The sequence below is a fragment of the Sapajus apella genome, unplaced genomic scaffold (genome assembly GCF_009761245.1).
Source record: "Sapajus apella isolate SASKATOON/1434 unplaced genomic scaffold, GSC_monkey_1.0 scaffold155, whole genome shotgun sequence".
NCBI classification, from domain to species: domain Eukaryota; kingdom Metazoa; phylum Chordata; class Mammalia; order Primates; family Cebidae; genus Sapajus; species Sapajus apella.
This window is the reverse complement of record NW_022437095.1, coordinates 186,431-206,597: the sequence shown is the minus strand read 5'-3', so window position 1 is coordinate 206,597 and position 20,167 is coordinate 186,431. Positions and strand designations below refer to the sequence as shown.

At 34.8% G+C, this 20,167-nt stretch overlaps 1 protein-coding gene across 28 annotated transcripts in view; it reads right to left on the bottom strand.

Moving 5' to 3' along the window:
* The window catches only part of ZMYND11 (zinc finger MYND-type containing 11), a 123,901-nt gene that overhangs the window by 30,407 nt on the left and 73,327 nt on the right, over nucleotides 1–20,167 (bottom strand). For 10 of the 28 annotated variants that reach the window (XM_032266121.1, XM_032266120.1, XM_032266123.1 and 7 more), the window contains 3 exons: nucleotides 15,519–15,678; nucleotides 6,841–6,885; nucleotides 4,040–4,201 (listed from right to left, as the gene is read on the bottom strand). In XM_032266121.1, coding sequence (XP_032122012.1) covers nucleotides 4,040–4,201; nucleotides 6,841–6,885; nucleotides 15,519–15,678 — 367 coding nt within the window. The remainder of the gene's footprint in view (nucleotides 1–4,039; nucleotides 4,202–6,840; nucleotides 6,886–15,518; nucleotides 15,679–20,167) is intronic. The other 18 variants (XM_032266127.1, XM_032266126.1, XM_032266132.1 and 15 more) reach the window with 2 other exon arrangements.

Here is a 20,167-nt window from a genome sequence, read left to right as displayed (position 1 = left end):
GAGCCCAGGAGGTTGAGGCTGCAGTGAGCCAGGATCGTGCCACTGCACTCCAGCCTAGGTGACAAAACAAGACCCTGCCGGGGGAATAAAAATCATCTTAGCAAATAGGCAAAAGAAAAAAATTGAAAAATTCTTTAATGTGCTGTTGATGTACATGGGTATAATATTCTGAAGAACAAGCTAGTGATTTTTATCAAAAATTTAAATGTGTACACTATCATTTAAACCTAAAAATCCGATGTTAATAAACTTATCCTCCAAAGGTGATCAGACAGCATTACATAAATGTATATAATTTTCTATCTTAAAAAAAATACAATGGACTATACTGTGTTTTAAAGGTATTTCTGTTTTATACACGAAATCTTAAAGGGAATTCTCACAAAAGAGTATGATTTTCTCATTTTTTTTTCCTGGATAATTCATGGCTATTTCAGGAAAATGAAAAATAAAACAAGACAAAATATAAACTTCAGTTTCATGCAGAAATAAATAATAATGAGAAGACTGCTCCTCAGAAGTTGGAAATGGGGCACGATTTCCAGCACAGCATTTGCATGTCACCTTTGACAGGCCGTGCAGAACAGTGGAAATGCTGGACACATGCTGCATAGGGAACTGGTCACATAAGTTACAGCACACCCTGAAATCATAACATGTGCCAAAAAAAGGTTTCTGGGATACTGTCACGTACACACACACTAGCCACATCCAGTAATATACATAAAGTCATGTAGATACAGATACACACAAACACAGGAAGAAGTCTGTGAGAATGTTACCTACTATGGGATATGGTTTCTGGGAATTTTGATTTTCTTATCCTGTTCTAAATTATTTGAATTTTTTAATAGCAAATTTTTAAATCTCTTTTCTAAAACTTAACGAGAGAGATCTCACTAAAAGTGTGAAACTGGACAGTATTTAAATCTTTCTCAAATCAAAATCTAATCTGACATTAATAAGCTACTTTTGAATAATCATCTACTGTGTCTGTAAAGCAAAAGTTTATTTTTTAGAAAGGCAGACATTCCAAAGAACTATTCTCAGGGTTATAAGATTCTAGAGACTTATTATGAAAAGTCATAAAATTATTTTTAATTGAGAAAAATGCCTAATACCGTCCTGTTAAAATATTTCAAAAATAGATATATAAGATAAAGCTGCTTGAGCTGAATTAAATCTGGCAACACAGCTAGCAGCTGGGAGACAGAACACCTGTTCTCAGTGACTTTTTCAACACTGTAAGGGAGAGAAAGGAGTAAAAGTGAATAGTATTCCAATCGCTGCAAACTGTTAGAAAAGGGCTTCTTTTCATTGTCAGTTTTAGGTAGTAATGGTTAGCTTCCACTGACGTTTTTTACTGTATGGAAATTTGGCCATGGCACCTTATCTTCAACATTCCTTATCAACCTGTCTACTTAACTCATATTATTTCCAAACATTTAAAAAAAAAAAAAAAAACCAGAGTACAAAGTTATCCTGATTCGGAAACACAGTTCTTGAGTGTCTGCCTAAAGTTCTTTTAGTCCATGATTACTTACATCTGGTCACTCTCTTCTTATATTATTAAAAACTGCTTTACTCAAAGTTCTGACACTTCATTTAAAGTTCGAAACAAATAAACCAATAACTTCACCTTAAAGATATTAAAAATTTCATTACAATTTCAAGATTATTATTACCCCTTCTCAAAGGAAAGGAACTGTTAGCACTTATCTTTTTCTCAAATACTACAAAACAACAGAATGGATCCAACAGAAATAGCTATTTCTTTGGAAAATTTAAAGCTCAAGATAAAACTCTCCATCCTCACCATACAAAACAGTCTTTTTGAGGCTTAGCAGGGAGTAGCTCACAGACTTTAAAATGAATGCAAAGTTCAAGATTTTCTATTGACTTACAGCATCACTTCAGTAAGCACAATTATATAGCAGTATACAAATATCTAGATTGACAAAGGCAAAAAGAAAGCAAAGGAGAAGAAAAGAACAGGGTAATCTTGTATCTGTGTGAGCCAATAACACTAAAAAATTTTTAAATTTCATCTAATCAGTAAAGTAGAGGAAACACAGGCTGGGTGGTGGCTCACAACTGTCATCCCAGCACCTTGGGAGGCCAAGGCGGGCAGATCACTTGAGATCAGGAGTTCAAGACTAACCTGGCTAACATGGTGAAACCCCGTCTCTACTAAAAATACAAAAATTAGTCAGGCGTGGTGGCATGCACTTGCAATCCCAGATACCCGGGAGGCTGAGGCAGGAAAATCACTTGAACCCAGGAAGTAGAGGTTGCAGTGAGCCGAGATCGCACCACTGCACTCCAGCCTGGATGACAGAGTGAGACTCCATCTCAAAAAAAAAAAAAAAAAAAAAAAGGGTAAGGGAAACACAAAATGGAATCAGACAACTTGATAGTGAATTCCGATGGAATTATTAAACATTTTCTTCAAGGGTATAATAATTGTTCAATTTCCAGTCTTACTATAAGAAATGCAAAACATCTACAAAGAAGCTTAACCTGTCCTCAGAAGTCCCAGTATTTTCGTTTAAGTTCTTTACTATTAAAATAAGAATTGAACACTAAATACGAAAGAGCAATGGCTGTAGAGATACAGATGTACCCAGAGCTGTATTTCCTAATTCCTGCATCCATATTAGGATCCCATTTGACTAGTAACATTGCCTCTTTTTTCTTGATCTCATTAATTTTTTACTTCTCCTAAACTTTTAGCAGAAAACAGAAGATGTATACTTGCTTTTAAAATGAACAATCCAAATCCACAAGAGAATAAAACATGAATATTAATACAACTCCTTTGCTCAAAATTGTGAAACTTAAGAGTACTACTTACATTAATTTCTTACAATCTTGTAGACATCAAAGAGGAGTTCTACAAATTGAAAATTGATACTGCTCTACTCAGGAAGTTGACATTACTTATTTGGCACTTAGGCATTTGAGTGGCAAGTCATCATTAAACATTTTTTTTAAAGCTATCTCAACTGCCTATTGTATGCCTAATGAATACGTATACAGCACAAGGTTAAGTACATTTAGGCAACACAAAGCCACAGTTAGAAGACTAGAACATATACTGCAGTTTGCTCATCATGCTAATAGGAAATTTCTGACTGATGCCAAAGCAGGAAAAAATTATGAAAATTTTTTTGAAAAAGAAACATTTAAATTACTCAAGTATTTTAAAGCATATTCAGAAACAAATTCAGGAGTAATCTGGACAATATGCATGGTTCTAAATAAATACTTTAATAATAGTAAGTATAAAATAATAGCAGTTGCAATCAAATAATTCCTTACTTATTACCATTAATGTCATATGTAATATAATATTCAGTCACCACATATCACTAGTATACACATACATACCACATTCTGCAACTAACAATCACAGTATGTATATTCCTCAGTGGGGTAAATGAATAAAAGTAATTGTGGAAAGTACCTATTTTACCTACTAGGCAATTTCATTTTACTTAAAAAAAAAATAATTGGAATTCTTTATATACAACGTCTCATCCCTCCACCCCTCCGAATAAAATGTAAGCAAAAAAAACAAACTAACTCATGGTATGACAAAAATAAAGGCAACATTACATGGATACAAAATGGGAAATAAATAATGCCTCCAACAATGTGCCTTTTGCTAACTGTGTTTCCTGAATACCATAAATTGTACAGTTTAATTACAAAGTCATTATTGAACAGACGTTAGTAGGTTTTGTTTTTCTGATGTCCAAAGGCTATCCACTAAAGTAATCAGATAAGCCAGGGGCAGGTAAGGGAAGGGAAGAGGATATTTTATGTGGTTAAAACTTTCTAAAATCCACACCCTGAAATACAGTATGTGTTCTGTGATGTCCATTTGTGAGTATCAAGTTCATCATTTCATTCGGTAACCCCCACCCTCCAGTCCTTTATCCATTCACCTGGCAAGACCACCTGGGATATCTTTTTGAAGCTATTATGAATTAATTCCAACCCTCTAACCAGCACAGGAAAGCTCATAGGTACTCACCCTGCAAACTGGGCACTGCCAGGGACTACTGCTGTCTCTAAGCCTGAACTCATCAGACAAACACTTGGAATGATACACACGAAAACACAGGTCACATATCAACACCTCTCCAGGCAAATGGCATTCAAAACAATACCAGTCATGATTTTCTGTTTCCCAGTCCTACAAAAAATACAAAATAATTTTGTATGACATTTTGTCAATATCTGCAATGACTAAGAACAAAATTGAAACTAATGTCCATCAGAAGTTAGGCATCATAAACAATTTTAAGACATTTACTATGTAAAAACAAGAGGGAAAATACCTAGAAGTTGCTGCTTTAAATTTTAAAATCTTTCCTAAACAGTGGTTAATATTCAGAAATATCTTAAGATCATCTGATAGCAAAACCAGTCCAAAATGAAGTAAGTCCAAAGCCAACTCCGGTTCTAACATTACCTTTCATTTAAAAATATAATCTAAGGAATAATTTCTTCAGTAAACTGAGAACCCCAAACCAACCTATAGCTTAGTATTTCAAATAAACAAACCTTTGTTTTGCTCTGCTTTAAATATATGTATGTACAGTCCTTGACACTGTGGGAACAGAGAGAATAGTCATAAGGTGATGCTCACTATTCTTATCTTCTCATCTGTGGTATTCGATGTTTTATTGAAAATAACTATTAATCAGAATGTCCATGTTCTGATAGTTTGTCAGATTTTCAGCGCTGCTGAATTTGGGAAAATAAATTGAAACTGTGAAACTAAAGGTTTAATTACATTATCCAAGGGAGATTATCACAGAAAACAAAAAAAGGAAGTAGGCTTATTTCCTGACTGGGGCTCTTCCTAGAAATAAAAGAACACAACTGCAGGTACACAGGCATTCTTCAACATGTTCTTATTTTTGACACCTTTTTTTTTTTGTACAGCCAATGCCATTTAAATATATACAAGAAGACTGTTGGAAGTTTTCTTAGTTTAGAATTCATTCTTTATAAATAATACTCTTAGCTTTTCTTAAAACACATGTATGCTAAGAGTGATGGGTTAATTCTCAACTTTATTTGTAGATGTGGTAACCAAATGAACAAGGGCAAAGTCCACAGTTAGTATAAACAGGGCCACTTCCAGTGGGGACCCTGGCATTCCAAATTTGGATTCCACCATCAATTTTATTTCTATAAACTATTATCTGTACTATTTCCAAGGTGGAACAGCTTTACTGTTTTCTCTGATGTCAATACTCTCCCAATAAATGGGCTTCCATGTAGCACTCACTCCATAAGCAGCAACTTCTTTGTAGGTTCAAACATATTACTGCTTGATCATATCTGAGTGCCACCACCCAGTCCTTCAAAAGATAAGAGAAACATGAATGTTCAAAAATTCACGTCTTCCAACCCACATCCAGAGTCATGACTAAAGTGCAGTAGTAAATCCTGCAAAAATGTAAACCCCCTGGTTTGCTTTTTAAGCAACTGGCAGTCTTTGTTGACGGAATAAAGAAAAAGACAATGACCATTTTTAGCTATTTGCTACAGATGTATATACTCTGCAAACTTTCTTTGGTAGAGTAATTTCAGTTGGGCTGGAATCTTAAAATATAGATTTTACATAAAACCCTGATGGGCACTTGGCAGAAAATGATGTATCCCACAAAGCTGGACACAGTGGCATCACACAGACAACAATATATGTGTGTGGGGCTTGGCTGTATTAAAGCAGTCATCGTTGATGTATCTATCCATTTGAGATGGCTCATATGTAAGCTGCATTTTAGCTATTTCAATTTATCAATTATTGTATTAAAAATCATTGACAAATTAGGTTCTGGTGGAAATAAGATATTCTACTTTTAATTAACAGTACTCTTTATTTCAGAATATTTTCTTCATAATCATAGCTGTTTTAAAAACATCTTAAGGGATTTTGGTGGCTTATATTTGACTCAAAAATAAAAATTGCCATTTTCACCATTTGAATTTTTCATATTAATTCATCTTCATATGTTGGGCAAAATATTATTGTAGTTATTAGGCTAATTAACAAAGGGAAGCAAGAGTATAATTTCTGTGCATACCTCTGGCCTCTCCATATTACCTCTACCCTCTGCATCCCTACCCTTTCCCCATCCACCCACGAAATAAAGGTAAAAATGAATCTTCCTTTGATAGGGTGTTTAACTCTTGACCTACTTTTTCATAACCAATTATAGAAATGAAAGTATAACTCAAATGAAGTAAAAGAGAAACACCTGGACACAGTTATATGCTGTCATATAACCAACTCCATTCTCAGAAAGTATGGGCTGGGGAGGCAGTGCTGTCCATTCTCTTAATCATGGCAATAGCTGTTCAGAATATGCAAAACATGCAAAACTTCAAAAGTTATTAGACTCTGAATACAGGAAACATTTTCCTGAGTTATGAATCATACAGGCATGTTTATTATAGGACAGGTTGCCTACAATTCATCTTTTGGTAAGTAGAAATCATTTACGTGTGCTTTTGACTAACATTCAAACAAGTATGCCAAAAAGCTAAGTTTGCATTTTCATTGGATTCTACCATGTCATCAGCTACTCTAGAGATAGCCTGAGTAACTGCATATTTGAAATGCCAATTCAAAACAAGAAAGCTTTTAAATAGCAAATCTACTAGCATGAAATTCAAAACTAGAAGCAATGTAAAGATAGTATGGTTTTAACAAACAAATCTAGCAAGAGTTAACTAAGCTAACCTATGGTAAAAGAGAAATATCATACAAAAAATAAAGCAGATTTATAGTAAAATAACAGTGCAAAATTAGTTCACCTTGTTTGGGGCTGCTGTCCTGGAGAAAGGCTGCATACTGTAGGCCTTTCAAAATAAAAACAAAATAATCTTGGTCTCGCTACTTAACTTTGCTAAATATCAGGTAATACACAGGGCTAAAGGGATTTCACACATGGTCAAACTATTATTTCCTAGATGACTTATACTATTTTGCAGATGATACTAACTGATAATCAATGTGCTAATCAATAATGAAAAGACAGAAGTATGCAAACATAAGAGTCATTACTCGTTGTAGAGGAAACTTTTCAACTAACAAACACAAAAGCTACAAACAGACATAGAGAAAATCTCTCCCCAATGTACCACGAAAAATATAATGATGTTAGAAAAATATTTTGCTAATAAATTCAGTGCCATTATTGCACATACTTGTACAAGATATGAATGTATGTCTTACTGATTTAAAACTGGTTCAACTAAATTCTTTAAAAACCCAAAATGATGAATGTGAGTGTGGTCAACTCAATAACTCACCATAATATGAAATTTATACAGGCTGTCCTCAGAATGTAGTAGAAAAATCCACATCTAGTAGCAGCCTATTGATTTAAGTCTCTGTCATTCATACAGCATTTGGTTAGGACTCTAGAGCTAGACTGGTTCAAATCCTGTCCCTGGCATTCACAGCTGTATAATCTTGGGCAGAATGCTTAACTTCTCTGTGTGTCATTTTCTATCTGCAAAATGAACAAAATGATAATACCCAGTCTACAGGGTTTTTCCATGAATCAAATGAGTTAACACGCAGACAGCCCTTACAGGAGTGCCTGGTACCATTTGAACACCCAGGAAGTGCTCTTATTATCTATCAGTGCACAGAGCAGAAACTGACCAAGTCACAAAATGATATAACATGTTTATAATTACATAGGTGTGCACATTTCTCTGCTAGGCATTTTAAAATTCATTACCACATCTGTGTAATTCACAACGCTTCTTCTTCTTCTTTTTTTTTTTTTTTTTTTGGAGACAGAATCTCACTCTGTCACCTAGCCTGGAGTGCAATGGCAACATCTTGGCTCACTGCAACCTCCTCCTCTCGGGTTCCAGCAATTCTTATGCCACAGCCTCCCAAGTAGCTGGAATGACAGGCGTACGCCAGCCACCACACCCAGCTAATTTTTTGTACATTTAGTGGAGACAGGATTTTTCCACATTGCCCAGGCTGGTGTCAAACTCCTGACCTCACGTAATCCACCCACCTTGGTCTCCCAAAGTGCTAGGATTACAGGTGTGAGCCACCGTGCCCAGCCCACAATGCTTCTATATGCTAGATAGGGCAAAAAATATTAACTGATTTAGACACCAAACTGAAGCACAGAAAGACAGTTGCTCAGTCAAGTCAGAAGGGAGATGTATGGAAGAACTGTTAGAATAAAGTGTTCTAAAGTATAATCCACCCTCATTAATAATCCAAAAGCAATTTTTAGTTTTAATTTCCTCTTTCTACTTAATGAGTAAATATTATACAAGCAAGTGTGTGTGTTTGAGACAGTATATTAATGTAGATGTAATGTAAAAATATTTCTCTACAATTCTAGGTTTAGCTTAATTCTGTTAATCATTAGGAGATAATAATCTGATAGTTATATATTTCCAGTAATTTTAAATATTACTTATAGTTAAAATAAAAATCTTACAACATTGCTTAAGAAACATATATACACAGAATCAAAATAAACTTAAAAGAGTATAACAAGACAGCATGACCCAAAAAATCCTATTGAATAAAAAGGAAATTCTTTCCCAAAGCAAAAATAATTTCTAAGTGTAGGTATATTATAGTTTAAATGCACATAGAACCAGAGTATAAATGATTTCTAATAATCTCCAAAACTTTACTTGGTAAATGAATGATATTTTTGTAACTAAGATAGGGAATGGACATTTGGGAGAAATACGTGGTTCTGCACGTAACACAAATAGAATAAGTTATATTTCACAACCCACATACATTTATACCTATCCATAAAAATTAAAAATTAACAAAAGGTGTATTTCACATTAAATAAATCAACAGTATCCAAGAGGCATCAAATTTTTCCCTAAAGGCACTTAAAACATATGATTGATTAATTTATGACAACTATTGTAACTGTAATTATATCAAGAAAAAGGCAAAGATCTAAAACTTTAAAAATAAATTCTTACTGTAATATGCTATATGAAAAAGGCTGTGGGGGTTGGGGGAGTCAAGCTCAGTTTGAATTTAGCCTCGCATAATATTTTTCTCTAGAACAACTCAAACGAGCCACTGCTTGCCTTGGCTGCTTATGGTGTTAGTTCTGACGAATAAGGTCATAAATTCCAATCCTGTCTCTTATCTAAAAGATGTGAGCTAAGCTAAATTTTAAGAGAAATATAACCCAAAACTTCTTGTAGAATGGGCATTTTGAGATGGGAGGAACAGATGATGATAGAAAAGAATTGTCTATCTTGCCCCTGTGTAAATTAAGATTTAAGTCTGTCTATCCCCAATATAATAGGTTAATCTCTTTAATAAGTCACAAAATATGTATTTTCATTAATTGTGCTTTTTTAATATGTGTCAAATGCCTTAAATGAGAAAAAGCAAAAGATACAGAAGTCTACCTTTTCATTTAAAAAGATACAGGCATGGTGGCTCATGACTGCAATTCCAGCACTTTGGGTCACTGAGGCAGGAGGATCACTTGAAGCCAGTAATTCAAGACCATCCTAGACAACATAGCCTGTCCCTGTCTCTACAAAAAAACAAAAAAATTAGCTGGATGTGGTAGCGCATGCCTGTAGTCCCAGCTACTTCAGAGGCTGAGGCAGGAGGATTGCTTGAGCCCAGGAGGTCAAGGCTGTAGTGAGCTGTGATTGTGCCACTGCACTCCAGCCTGGGTAACAAAGAAAGACTCCGTCCCCCCCCCCCAAAAAAAAAAAAAAAGATGCCCCCAGGCCTATTTAAAAGTAGTGTAAGATCCTGCTCATAGGCAGTACCAACTGAAGCAGGTGAAAAGAAAGTACTCAAACGGAGGCAGGACACAGAACCAACACCTGAGTTCACGTGTGCAGTTGCTCTTGAGTCATAAGCAGCAAAACACACTGGCAGAAGGACTCTAACCAAAAGTGTAAACTCTGGTACCTAAACTCATACATTATTTTTGTCCTGGCATTGACAAAGAAATGAGGCTGTGAGACCAAATTTGGTCAGTAAGTAAAGGGAGAAGTAGTTTTACAGCAAACAGCATTTTTTAATGTTTTCAAGTCATCCTCACACTTGTGACCAAATTATTTAATGTGAGATCAAAAGTATCTGTCAAATAATATTCTAGCTTTGTGTTGGGGGCTGTGAATAAAGTTGGAAGTCACCAAATTAACATTAACCGCCTCAGTTTCAAATGACATATTTGATATGCTTTATCTGCAAATGATCTGTAATTCAAAGTGACCTGCCTTACTGTATTACATTAAAGACTTTGGTAAGACCATCTCATCTTCAGTGAGTATCTTATTGCTTAAAAGCATAACTCATAAGATATTAACTTATATTTATTACAGAGAGCTACTAAATACCAAATGTAACTTAGCCCAGCAAATGGTAAAAATCTGTCCAAGAAATATACTTCTCACATTTTAAGAATAAAGGAGCTGAAATACTATGAAGAAATGCGAGTTTAATGCAGCCATCCATGTGTATTTCTCTAGAGCAAGCAGATGAGGCAACCTATGAGCCTACAAGGACATGTAGCATTTCTTTGAAAAAATCAAAAGAAAAAAGTCCTGAAATAACAAAACATTGAATGACCAGATATTACAATTTCACTCAGTGCCCTGGTCTTATGATCTTTTCTTGCATGTTCTTCACATGTACCCCAAAACCTAAAATCCAATAAAATAAATAAATGGGAAAAAAAAAAAGAGTTATGAAAATACGTTTAAATGAATTATGTGGACCCTATGAGTAAAAAGTAATGACAGACCAATCTGGAAGTATGAGATGACCACACAAAACTTACAAGTGTAGTTTGTCATTTTAAAAACGAGTTGGCACACACACTTTTTTATGCATTTACTTTTCAAAGAGACAAGTCTTGCTATGCTGCCCAGGCTGTACTCAAACTCCTGGGCTCAGGCAGTCCTCCCACCACAGCCTCCCAAGTAGCTGGGACTACAGGTGTGTGCCACCACACCTGCCTCCTCAGTACATAACTTCTGGTTGACTAATATTTGAGCAAACCATTTAAAATTGGGAGTGGCCTTATTTTAAATAATTACATTTTCCTTCTACCATCTCATATGGACATATTTAAAACATTACCATGAAGATGCTTATATATTACCTAAATACATAGTTTCTCCAAATGAATTATCACTATGTGGAGGGTTGCAAACAGTGACTGAGATCAGCGTCCCAAAATGCCTAAAATAACTGCAGTCTAGAAGAAGGAATCTCAGCACCATGAGGTCACTATCTTGGACTTAAAATATATAGGCTTCAACTTGGATTATTTATCATTATATGCTGACATATTATAGTTAGGCTTTTGTTACATGATTGCTAGACTTTAAAAAATAATCTTGTTGGCCGGGCGCGGTGGCTCACGCCTGTAATCCCAGCGCTTTGGGAGGCCGAGGCGGGTGGATCACGAGGTCAAGAGATCGAGACCATCCTGGTCAACACGGTGAAACCCCGTCTCTGCTAAAAATACAAAACATTAGCTGGGCATGGTGGCGCGTGCCTGTAATCCCAGCTACTCAGGAGGTTGAGGCAGGAGAATTGCCTGAACCCAGGAGGCGGAGGTTGCGGTGAGCCGAGATCGCGCCATTGCACTCCAGCCTGGGTAACAAGAGTGAAACTCTGTCTCAAAAAAAAAAGAAAAAAATAATAATAATCTTGTTCAATATATGCATATTTCTCAACTGTTTCAAATTTTTAAAAATAAGCATTGAAAAAAAAAGTAGCAGAGGGGAAATAAAAATGTAACACAAACAAACCGTGACTTTTAAATTCCATCAATACTAGGCAGCATAGAGAAAACTACACTTTTGTCTACCTTCTCTTTCTCAACAGAAATGGAACTGAAGACAAGACTCTAGCCTCTTTGCTGATACAAAGTTATCTCAGGAGATATAATTTGTGGGACTTATCAAGATAAATATACCTTTTCCCCACGTGAGTTTACAGCAATTTTTAGAGATAACAGAGGGAAAAAAAGAGCTTTACCACCCATTTTAAAAATAACAGAACTGCCTAAGTAAAGAATATTTGTAACTTTGACTTAAACTTTTAAAAATAGATAACCAAAAACCTCCTATGCCTTCCCTTCCTACGGCCATATACATCTACTTGACGTGTTCTTCTTGATGAATGGATAAATAACAACATACATCTTTCAATTTAAAAAGTTAAGTTTTTAGAGACATCAAAGTGATTCATCCTATACACAAGGTGGTAAAACTATAAAGAATGGGCCCCAGACTCAAATGCTGGCATGCAGGACAGTCATTAGGTCACAGAACACCTATGTGTAAATTAGAAAAGATGGCCCTTCCATAAGACACTCTTGTTGTTTTATGTTCATTTATTAGAATAAATATGCAAATATACAATGTCTGTGATGTGGATGGGGCTTCCTAAATTGTTCAGTTCACATCTGGCACCCCCATATGCGATGGCCGGCATGCACTGGCCATACATTAAAAAAAGTACACAAAGCTGGTTAGCACGAGATACATGTGCTGTGCCTAGTGGAAAACAGTTAATTCATATGTCCTTATAGAGTGTTACCAGGGCATGAAAACTGTGGCACATGGACAGCTACTGAGTAGCCAAGTGGGACCCCAGCCAAGGTAACAAAATACACATGTAATTTGTCCCATTATTTTAAACCTTAAATAAAGATCCAGTGTTTCTAATGAAAAACCTCTTTATAAGTCTTGTGTTTGAGAATACAGGTTGAAAAGTAAAAAGATCCTGATTAGAATTTTTGCTTGTATGGTTAGTAAGAAACTACTATGTGCTTTTACTGTATTACATATAGGTATTTTTTGTTGTAAGGATCTTTACTCATTGGTCAATAACTTGCTTTGAGTACCTCGTTATATACTTTATGTATATAATCTCATTTAATCCTTCAAACAATCAAGTGAAATATACATTAATATGCCCATATTACAGCTGAGGGCTGAGAATCAAAGAGGCTAAGAGATTTCCTCAAGGTCACATAACTAACGGCTTGAATTGGATCTGAAACCCGTTTATTTGTGACATATGAGGTCTTACATCTTTCTAATAAACTACATTACCTCTGAATTGTAAATTTACATTTAATTTTTAAAAACAATACATTTACATGACATTTAATAAATTTAAATTTACGAATTTTATAAACCAGGCAAAATTTTGATATATTCAGTTGTGCTTATATCATAAAGCCATATTTAAAATAAAAATGTTTGCTAGAAAGAACAATCAGAATTAAACTGTATACTATGTTTGGTTTACATATAATATTTTATCTAGACAGAAGAAAAAAGGCTTATTCTATAAATATATGCAAGAAGAACATCTAGAAATAAAAAATAAAACATAAGACCTAACACAGTGGTGAAAATATAATGTCCTCATTAATAACTGGTTGAATTAAACAAAAAACTTCAACCTGAGGAGGAAGAAAGCATATGGAAAAGTACCAATCTGAACAGTAAGGAGAAATAAAATTACTTTTCTGAAAAAATATACACATGATCCACAAACCAAAATCCTATAGATTAAGTTGCACTTACTATTAGTTAATTACTATATAAACCTTGGAAATTATCAATATAGTCTTCTATACCGTCTACAAATTTCTATGTGTTTTAGGATTATAAATTTTACATTATCTGGATTATTCTGAGTATATGATGAGCTATCAACAATTAAAGGCCCTCCTTTAAATACCTGAGACAATAGATTTGTATCACTTGACATCATTTTTATTATGTCTTAGCACCCTAAGTTTCTTCACTGGTAGCAAAGCTTTACTTTTCTGTAAGGAAACTCAATAGAAAAATTGTTCTTATATACTTATTTCCACTTAACTTTTCAAGAATACTTCCAGTGCAGAAATGAAATTACAACAGTGAAAGTAAAGGTTTTTTCTTCCATGTTTTCTGTTGCTGGAGAATGTGAATTTTCTTTCCTGAAGCTTTGAAGGTGCAGATTAAATTGACAAAAACAATTTAAAAAGTGAACAGCTTTTCTAAGTTTACAATTTATCACAGCTGTTGCTGTGGACCACCTTCCCACAGGCACTGTGCTAGTTGGTTTACTGCTGTCAGGCTTGACAGGTTTATATGTTTGTTGGCTCATCTGCCGTAGGGCCAGAAAAGAAAATAAACTCAAATCTTTTTGGAAAATTTTTCCACCAAGAACCAATTATAAGATTCTACGTGATTTTTATAATTTTAGATTCTAGAGAATTTATGATAAAACACGCTCAACGTAGTCAATTACTAAATCTATCCCTTTCAAAAACTAAATCTATAGAAAGGGATAGATTTTTAAAAGGCATGTGTCTATCTGTATCTACAGATATATTTTTTTAAGAGACAGGGTCTTGCTCTGTCGCCTAGGCTGGAGTGCAGTGGCATGACCATAGCTCACTGCAGCCCTAAACTCTGGGCTCAGGTGATCTTCCCACCTCAGCCTTCTGGGTATCTGGTGCTACGGGCATGTGCCACCCCACCCAGCTAATTTTTCATTTCATTTCTGTAGAGATGGCAACTTGCTATGTTGCCCAGTCTGGGGTTGAACTCCTGGGCTTAAGTGATCCTCCTGCTTCAGCCTCCCAAAGTGCTAGGACTACGGGCATGAGCCATCACACCTGGCCACATCTGTTATTTGAAACCTGTCATCTTAAATGATGTTTCTTTGTAAAAATTAAGACATTTCTAATCAAGGTATTAGAAATACCAAAAGAAAATAAGAGATAGAAATATTACACATGAAATCAATCTTTACATAAGAAAAAAAATGTACTTCAATATGTGCCTCTGAGTTTAAAGGTACATAATGAAAGGAAGATTAAAATGTCAACATTTAAAAGAGGAGTCAAAGTGAGAAGTAGGTAAAAATGTAAAGAGAATTACTGTTCTGTCTTTCCTATTTGCTTTCTGTTCCCATATACAAAATCTGCAATCATCATTAGTCAATGTAGACACTGGCCAGGGGAACTTAACATTTGGAAACTTTGTACTCTGCAACAAAATCCCTACTGAAGCCTGCTTCTGGGCTCTGACCATGCCACCTGAACTGAGACTGTTTCCCTAAGAAGACATTTCATCCCTTTTATCTATTTAGATGGTATCAACATTATCTGACATGGAAACGTTTTTTGCTAATATTTATTGAAGAAAACACTTAGGAATGCCATTAAGTGTGGGTATATCTAAAGAGCTTTGGTTTGCTTTATTTTTTAGGCTCAAGGTAATATATAGAGAAGTATGATCTTTGTAAAAGTGAGTCATCTCCTAAATAATTAGTAAGGAAGGTATCCATATTACCAATGGAGTGCATTAATGTTGATAAAAATGTTAAAATATTATTAAACTTCTGAAAATGATTTCCAATAGATTGTATCTAAGTAATGTTTAAAAGCTACAAGTTCACATCTCTACATTTATCAAATAAATGTACTTACAATCTCATCTCCTGGCAACCAATATCCTTCTTGTTCAATACCAGCTTTTGAGCCTTTGCAGCCCACTGTTAGAGTTTCAACAATAAGACCATCTTTCACAGCTAAGCTCAGCTGACGGGTGGTCTCTTTAGGATGCATACCGTGGACTCGAGACATATACCTAAACACAGAGAAAAAACAAACTTAGAAATCCTTTAGTAGTAAAAACTAAAACTGAATGAAAATAAGAAAATGGAGGTAATCTGTTTCTCTTTCATTATGACTTGTATTTATGAGAATCCTGCTGAGATAAAGAACAAGATAAACAGAAAAGAAAGAAAAAGTCTTCAATACACATCTCCAATTATCACGCTATTTTAAACTCAAATTGTATTCTGTAATGGTTAGAGCAAGGTATGTTCAAAATAGTCCCAAATCAGCAAATACAAATCACTTAAGAGATTTCAGTTGAACATCCCATTTGGTTTTACCCTCTGGAGCAATTACCACTAACTTCTACTCTACGGAGTCTACATTTAGAATTTTATAATCCACAACCATAGGATTTTAGAATTACAGACATATTCTGTAACACTTTCACCCAAAACTTAGGAAATGACACCAGAGAAAATTTAGAAATTACATAAGTGCTTATCAACATACAAGGAAAACATGGATGCATATTGTGATCAATCAGGCAAAAATGTGATTTTCAATGAAATATACTTAAAACTGAGTCACTGAGCACACAAACATTCCCTGACTTATAGTTACAAGGTATTTTTTTAAAACAAAAAAGTGAAGTATTTCCAACACACCTTGGATCACTGAGAATAATATTGCAGACTCCTCTGTATTCACCAACTACATTTAACTCATGTTAATATTTGGCATATTTGCTTTGTATCTTTTTTGGTTAATAAAAAAATAAATTCTACAGAGTTGGATTTGTGCCATTTTCCATTCTCCTCCAAACAAACATCAACACTGATTGATCTCTGTGTGTGTGTGTCTGTGTGTGTGTGTACATATATGTTTGCATGTGTGTGTATATATATAAATAAATGTATCTATCTATATCTCCAGTTAACCATTAAACTTCAAAGAGGTATTTGGATCCAGATAAAAAACATAGTGTCAGCTAAATCAGACTGGTCTCAGATTTCTCCAGAGAAACATTACATGCTAGAAGGGAAGTAATGCCTCATAAGTGCTCAAGGAAATAAAGCAGGACACAAGAATTTTATATCCAATTAGTCTGTCATTCAAACATCAAAACAACAAATAATTTTGAAAATGCAAAAACTCAGCATTGTTGGGTCTTCTAAACTCAGAGGATCAATTTTAACAAAGAAAACTAGCAAACTCCAGCAAGAGGACTAACGACGATCACTGTAGAAGGTAACTCTTTTCTGTTTAGGAAATAGCTTACTTTCTAAAGCTGCCTGCTGTTTCTGTCAATTCAGTTAATAGAAAGACTAAGACTGAAAGAGAGGTAGGAATTATGATCAGAGAATAGAACGTTAGCCCTGACGATGGCAACATCTATACCAATGAGTTTGAGGAGGAAGAAGGTGGGAGTTAGTCCAAACATACTAGTTTTGTTACCCTTGCTGACTAATAGTCAAAAGACTGTAAGTGATCAATCTTGTAAGAGTGGTACAAATATATTTTGATGTAAAGGTCAAGACCAGCAAAATAATCAACTGGAGTTTGGAAAGCGGGGAAGGAGGATGTTGAAGGGGAAAATGTGCTAATGTCCTCGCCACCCAGAGTGAAGAGTCAGGGACAACTATCTCAGGGACTGAGTGCACTATTCAAACACATAAACATCACCCTTGACACAAAAAACATTTCTAAGCTACCTAATAAATGCATACAAAATATATTACGTAAGGATAAAAAAAAGATAAAAACATTGTAGCTGGGACTACAGGTGCACGCCACCACACCTGGCTAATTTTTGTATTTTTAGTAGAGACGGGGTTTCATCATGTTGGCCAGGCTGGTCTTGAATTCCTGACCTCAGGTGATCCGCCTATCTTCGTCTCCCAAAGTTCTGGAATTACAGGCATGAGCCACTTCGCCTGGCCTAATTTTTATTTATTATTGATCTAGTTGATATATTCTGAAACAAAAAAAAAACCACCATAAGACAAATCTAGTTGATTTATTCTGAAACCAAAAAACATGCCTTTAATAGGTCCAGAGATGATACATAACTGACCACATCACCACAAAGATGACTTGAACAGATTCCAGAAGTGACACACACCACTGTTAATCACAGTGAAATGAAACCAGATATTAAAAACAAAACCAGAAAACCCTCATAAACAACCACTGAGTCAAAAAGGTTACTTAAAAATTACAAAAGATGTAAATGAAAAGCTAAAGCAATGCTGTTAAAAAGAAAATCTGTAGAATCCAGGAACTCCTCCTCTTTTTTTGAGACAAAGTCTCACTCTGCCACCCAGGCTTGAGTACAGTAGTACAATCATGGCTCACTGCAGCCTCGACCTCCCGTGCTCAAGCACTCCCTCCCACCTCAGCCTCCTGAGAAGCTGGGACTACAGCCACATACCACCACACTTGGCTAACTTTTTAATTTTTTGTAGAGACATGGTCTGACTACATTGCCCAGGGTGGTCTGAAACTCCCAGCCTCAAGTGATCTTTCCACCTCAGCCACTCAAAGTGCTAGGATTACAGGCATGAACTACCCATGCCTAGCCCAAGAACTCTTTCTTAGGGAAAAATAAAAGAGGTATCATCAGCTAATTTAATCAACCATGAAGACACAAAGCACAAACATACAAAGAAAGAAATGTCTATAGGGAGACAGCTATAAAAAGGAAACTAAAACAGAAGCAACTGCTTTGTTCAGTCCTGTACAAAAATATAAACACTATGATTTTATAAGAAAATATAATCAAAACCTGAACACAGAACAAAATAGAACTTTTAAAAGGCCAAGTTCCACAGAAATAAATAGAGTAAGTTTGCAAAGAGCTTCCCCAGAAAAACATCAGCCACAGACATAATCATAAGTTACTTCTGTCAAACTTATAATGACCAGGTAACTCCAAAGAGACTCAAACTCTTAGAGTGCACAATCACAGGAAAGCAAGAAATCTAACATGTAATAAGAAAACCCCACAAAATAGCATTGACAAACAAAATCAGTGACCTATAGAAATACTGATATAAAAGTCCTACATAAAATATTTGAATATAATCTAATATTAAATATAAATATATAAATATTAACATAGTCAAATATCAAAATAATATACTAATGACCAAATGTTTAATTCTAGGAACTGAAGGAAGATTTAATATGAAGAAATTAAAAAATACAATTTACTCGATTAATTGGTCAAAAATAATCATAAAGATTTTGATACATGTTGAAAGGCATTTAGTAAAATTCAACACCTAGCCCCTAACAAAACAAGAAAGAGTAAATGCTTCCTTAACCTAATCAAGAATATTCAAAGATGTCTGTGGCTGTCACTTTTTCTTAACACTCTGCAAAGGTTATAACCTATATAAATTGAAAGTTATAAAAGTTGATAAGGAGTCTGCAAATCATGTATCTAGAAAACCCAAGAAAATCAGCTGATATGCTTTTAAGTAATTTTAATGAAGTAAATAATTAAATAATTTCTTTGGATACCAACAAATTTATTAAGGTTAACAGCATTCATATACAGAACCCAAAAAGACAGAAGATTTAAAAGAAGACCAAATCTCAATTATTTACAGTAAGAAAAATAAAATTTCCAGGAAAAAATACAATGACAAAATTTGTGTAAAGAAAATTCTGAAATGCTACTGATGCCAAAAAAAAAAAAAAAAAAAAAAAAAAAAAAATGGGAATTTTCATTACAATAAAGGTGACATTTCAAATTATTGGTGGAAAGATTGATTAATCAGTGCATGACATTGGGAAAACTGGTTATCTAAAGTGGGAAAGGAGATGGTGCCCTACCTTAGACTGCATCCATAAATTGTAGATAGATCAGATTTAAGAATCGACAACAAAACCACAGAATTATTAGGCATGTGTGAAATAACACACATACAAAGAAGGAAACGGATTTTTGCATTGCTGGCAGCAAGAAACAATTAGAAATGATCTCAACATACATCTTAGGGGATTGGTTAAATAACTGCTAACTGTACCGAGGATTATTATATAGTTTTCACAAGAAATGAGGCAATGTTATAGGTGTTAAGATGACATAAGCTCTGTATTACATTTATTTAAAATCGTGGTATAAGACATTACTATTTCTCAAAACACTGTATAATATGCACAAAGGAGTCCTAGAGCTTGATTCCTTCCAGAAACTGCTGACAGGAGCTCAGGGAGCAAGAGATGGGAGACTTTTTTCCCACCGTATGCCCCTTGGAATTTTGTTTACATCTATTAGCTAGACTACTTTTACTTTTAAAAATGTAGCTACCATTTACCATTCCTCTAGCAACATACAAGTTTCCTGCTCCCACATAAGCTTGCCAGCCTCAGGGAGCTCTCCTCCTTCCTTTTCAAACTCATTGTGGCTCTTCTTGATCCTATATTTGTCCACGCTATAGTCAGTTTGCCAAAATCCACAAAAATAATTAAATCTCTGTAACTGAGAACATCCACTGATGAAATTGGTA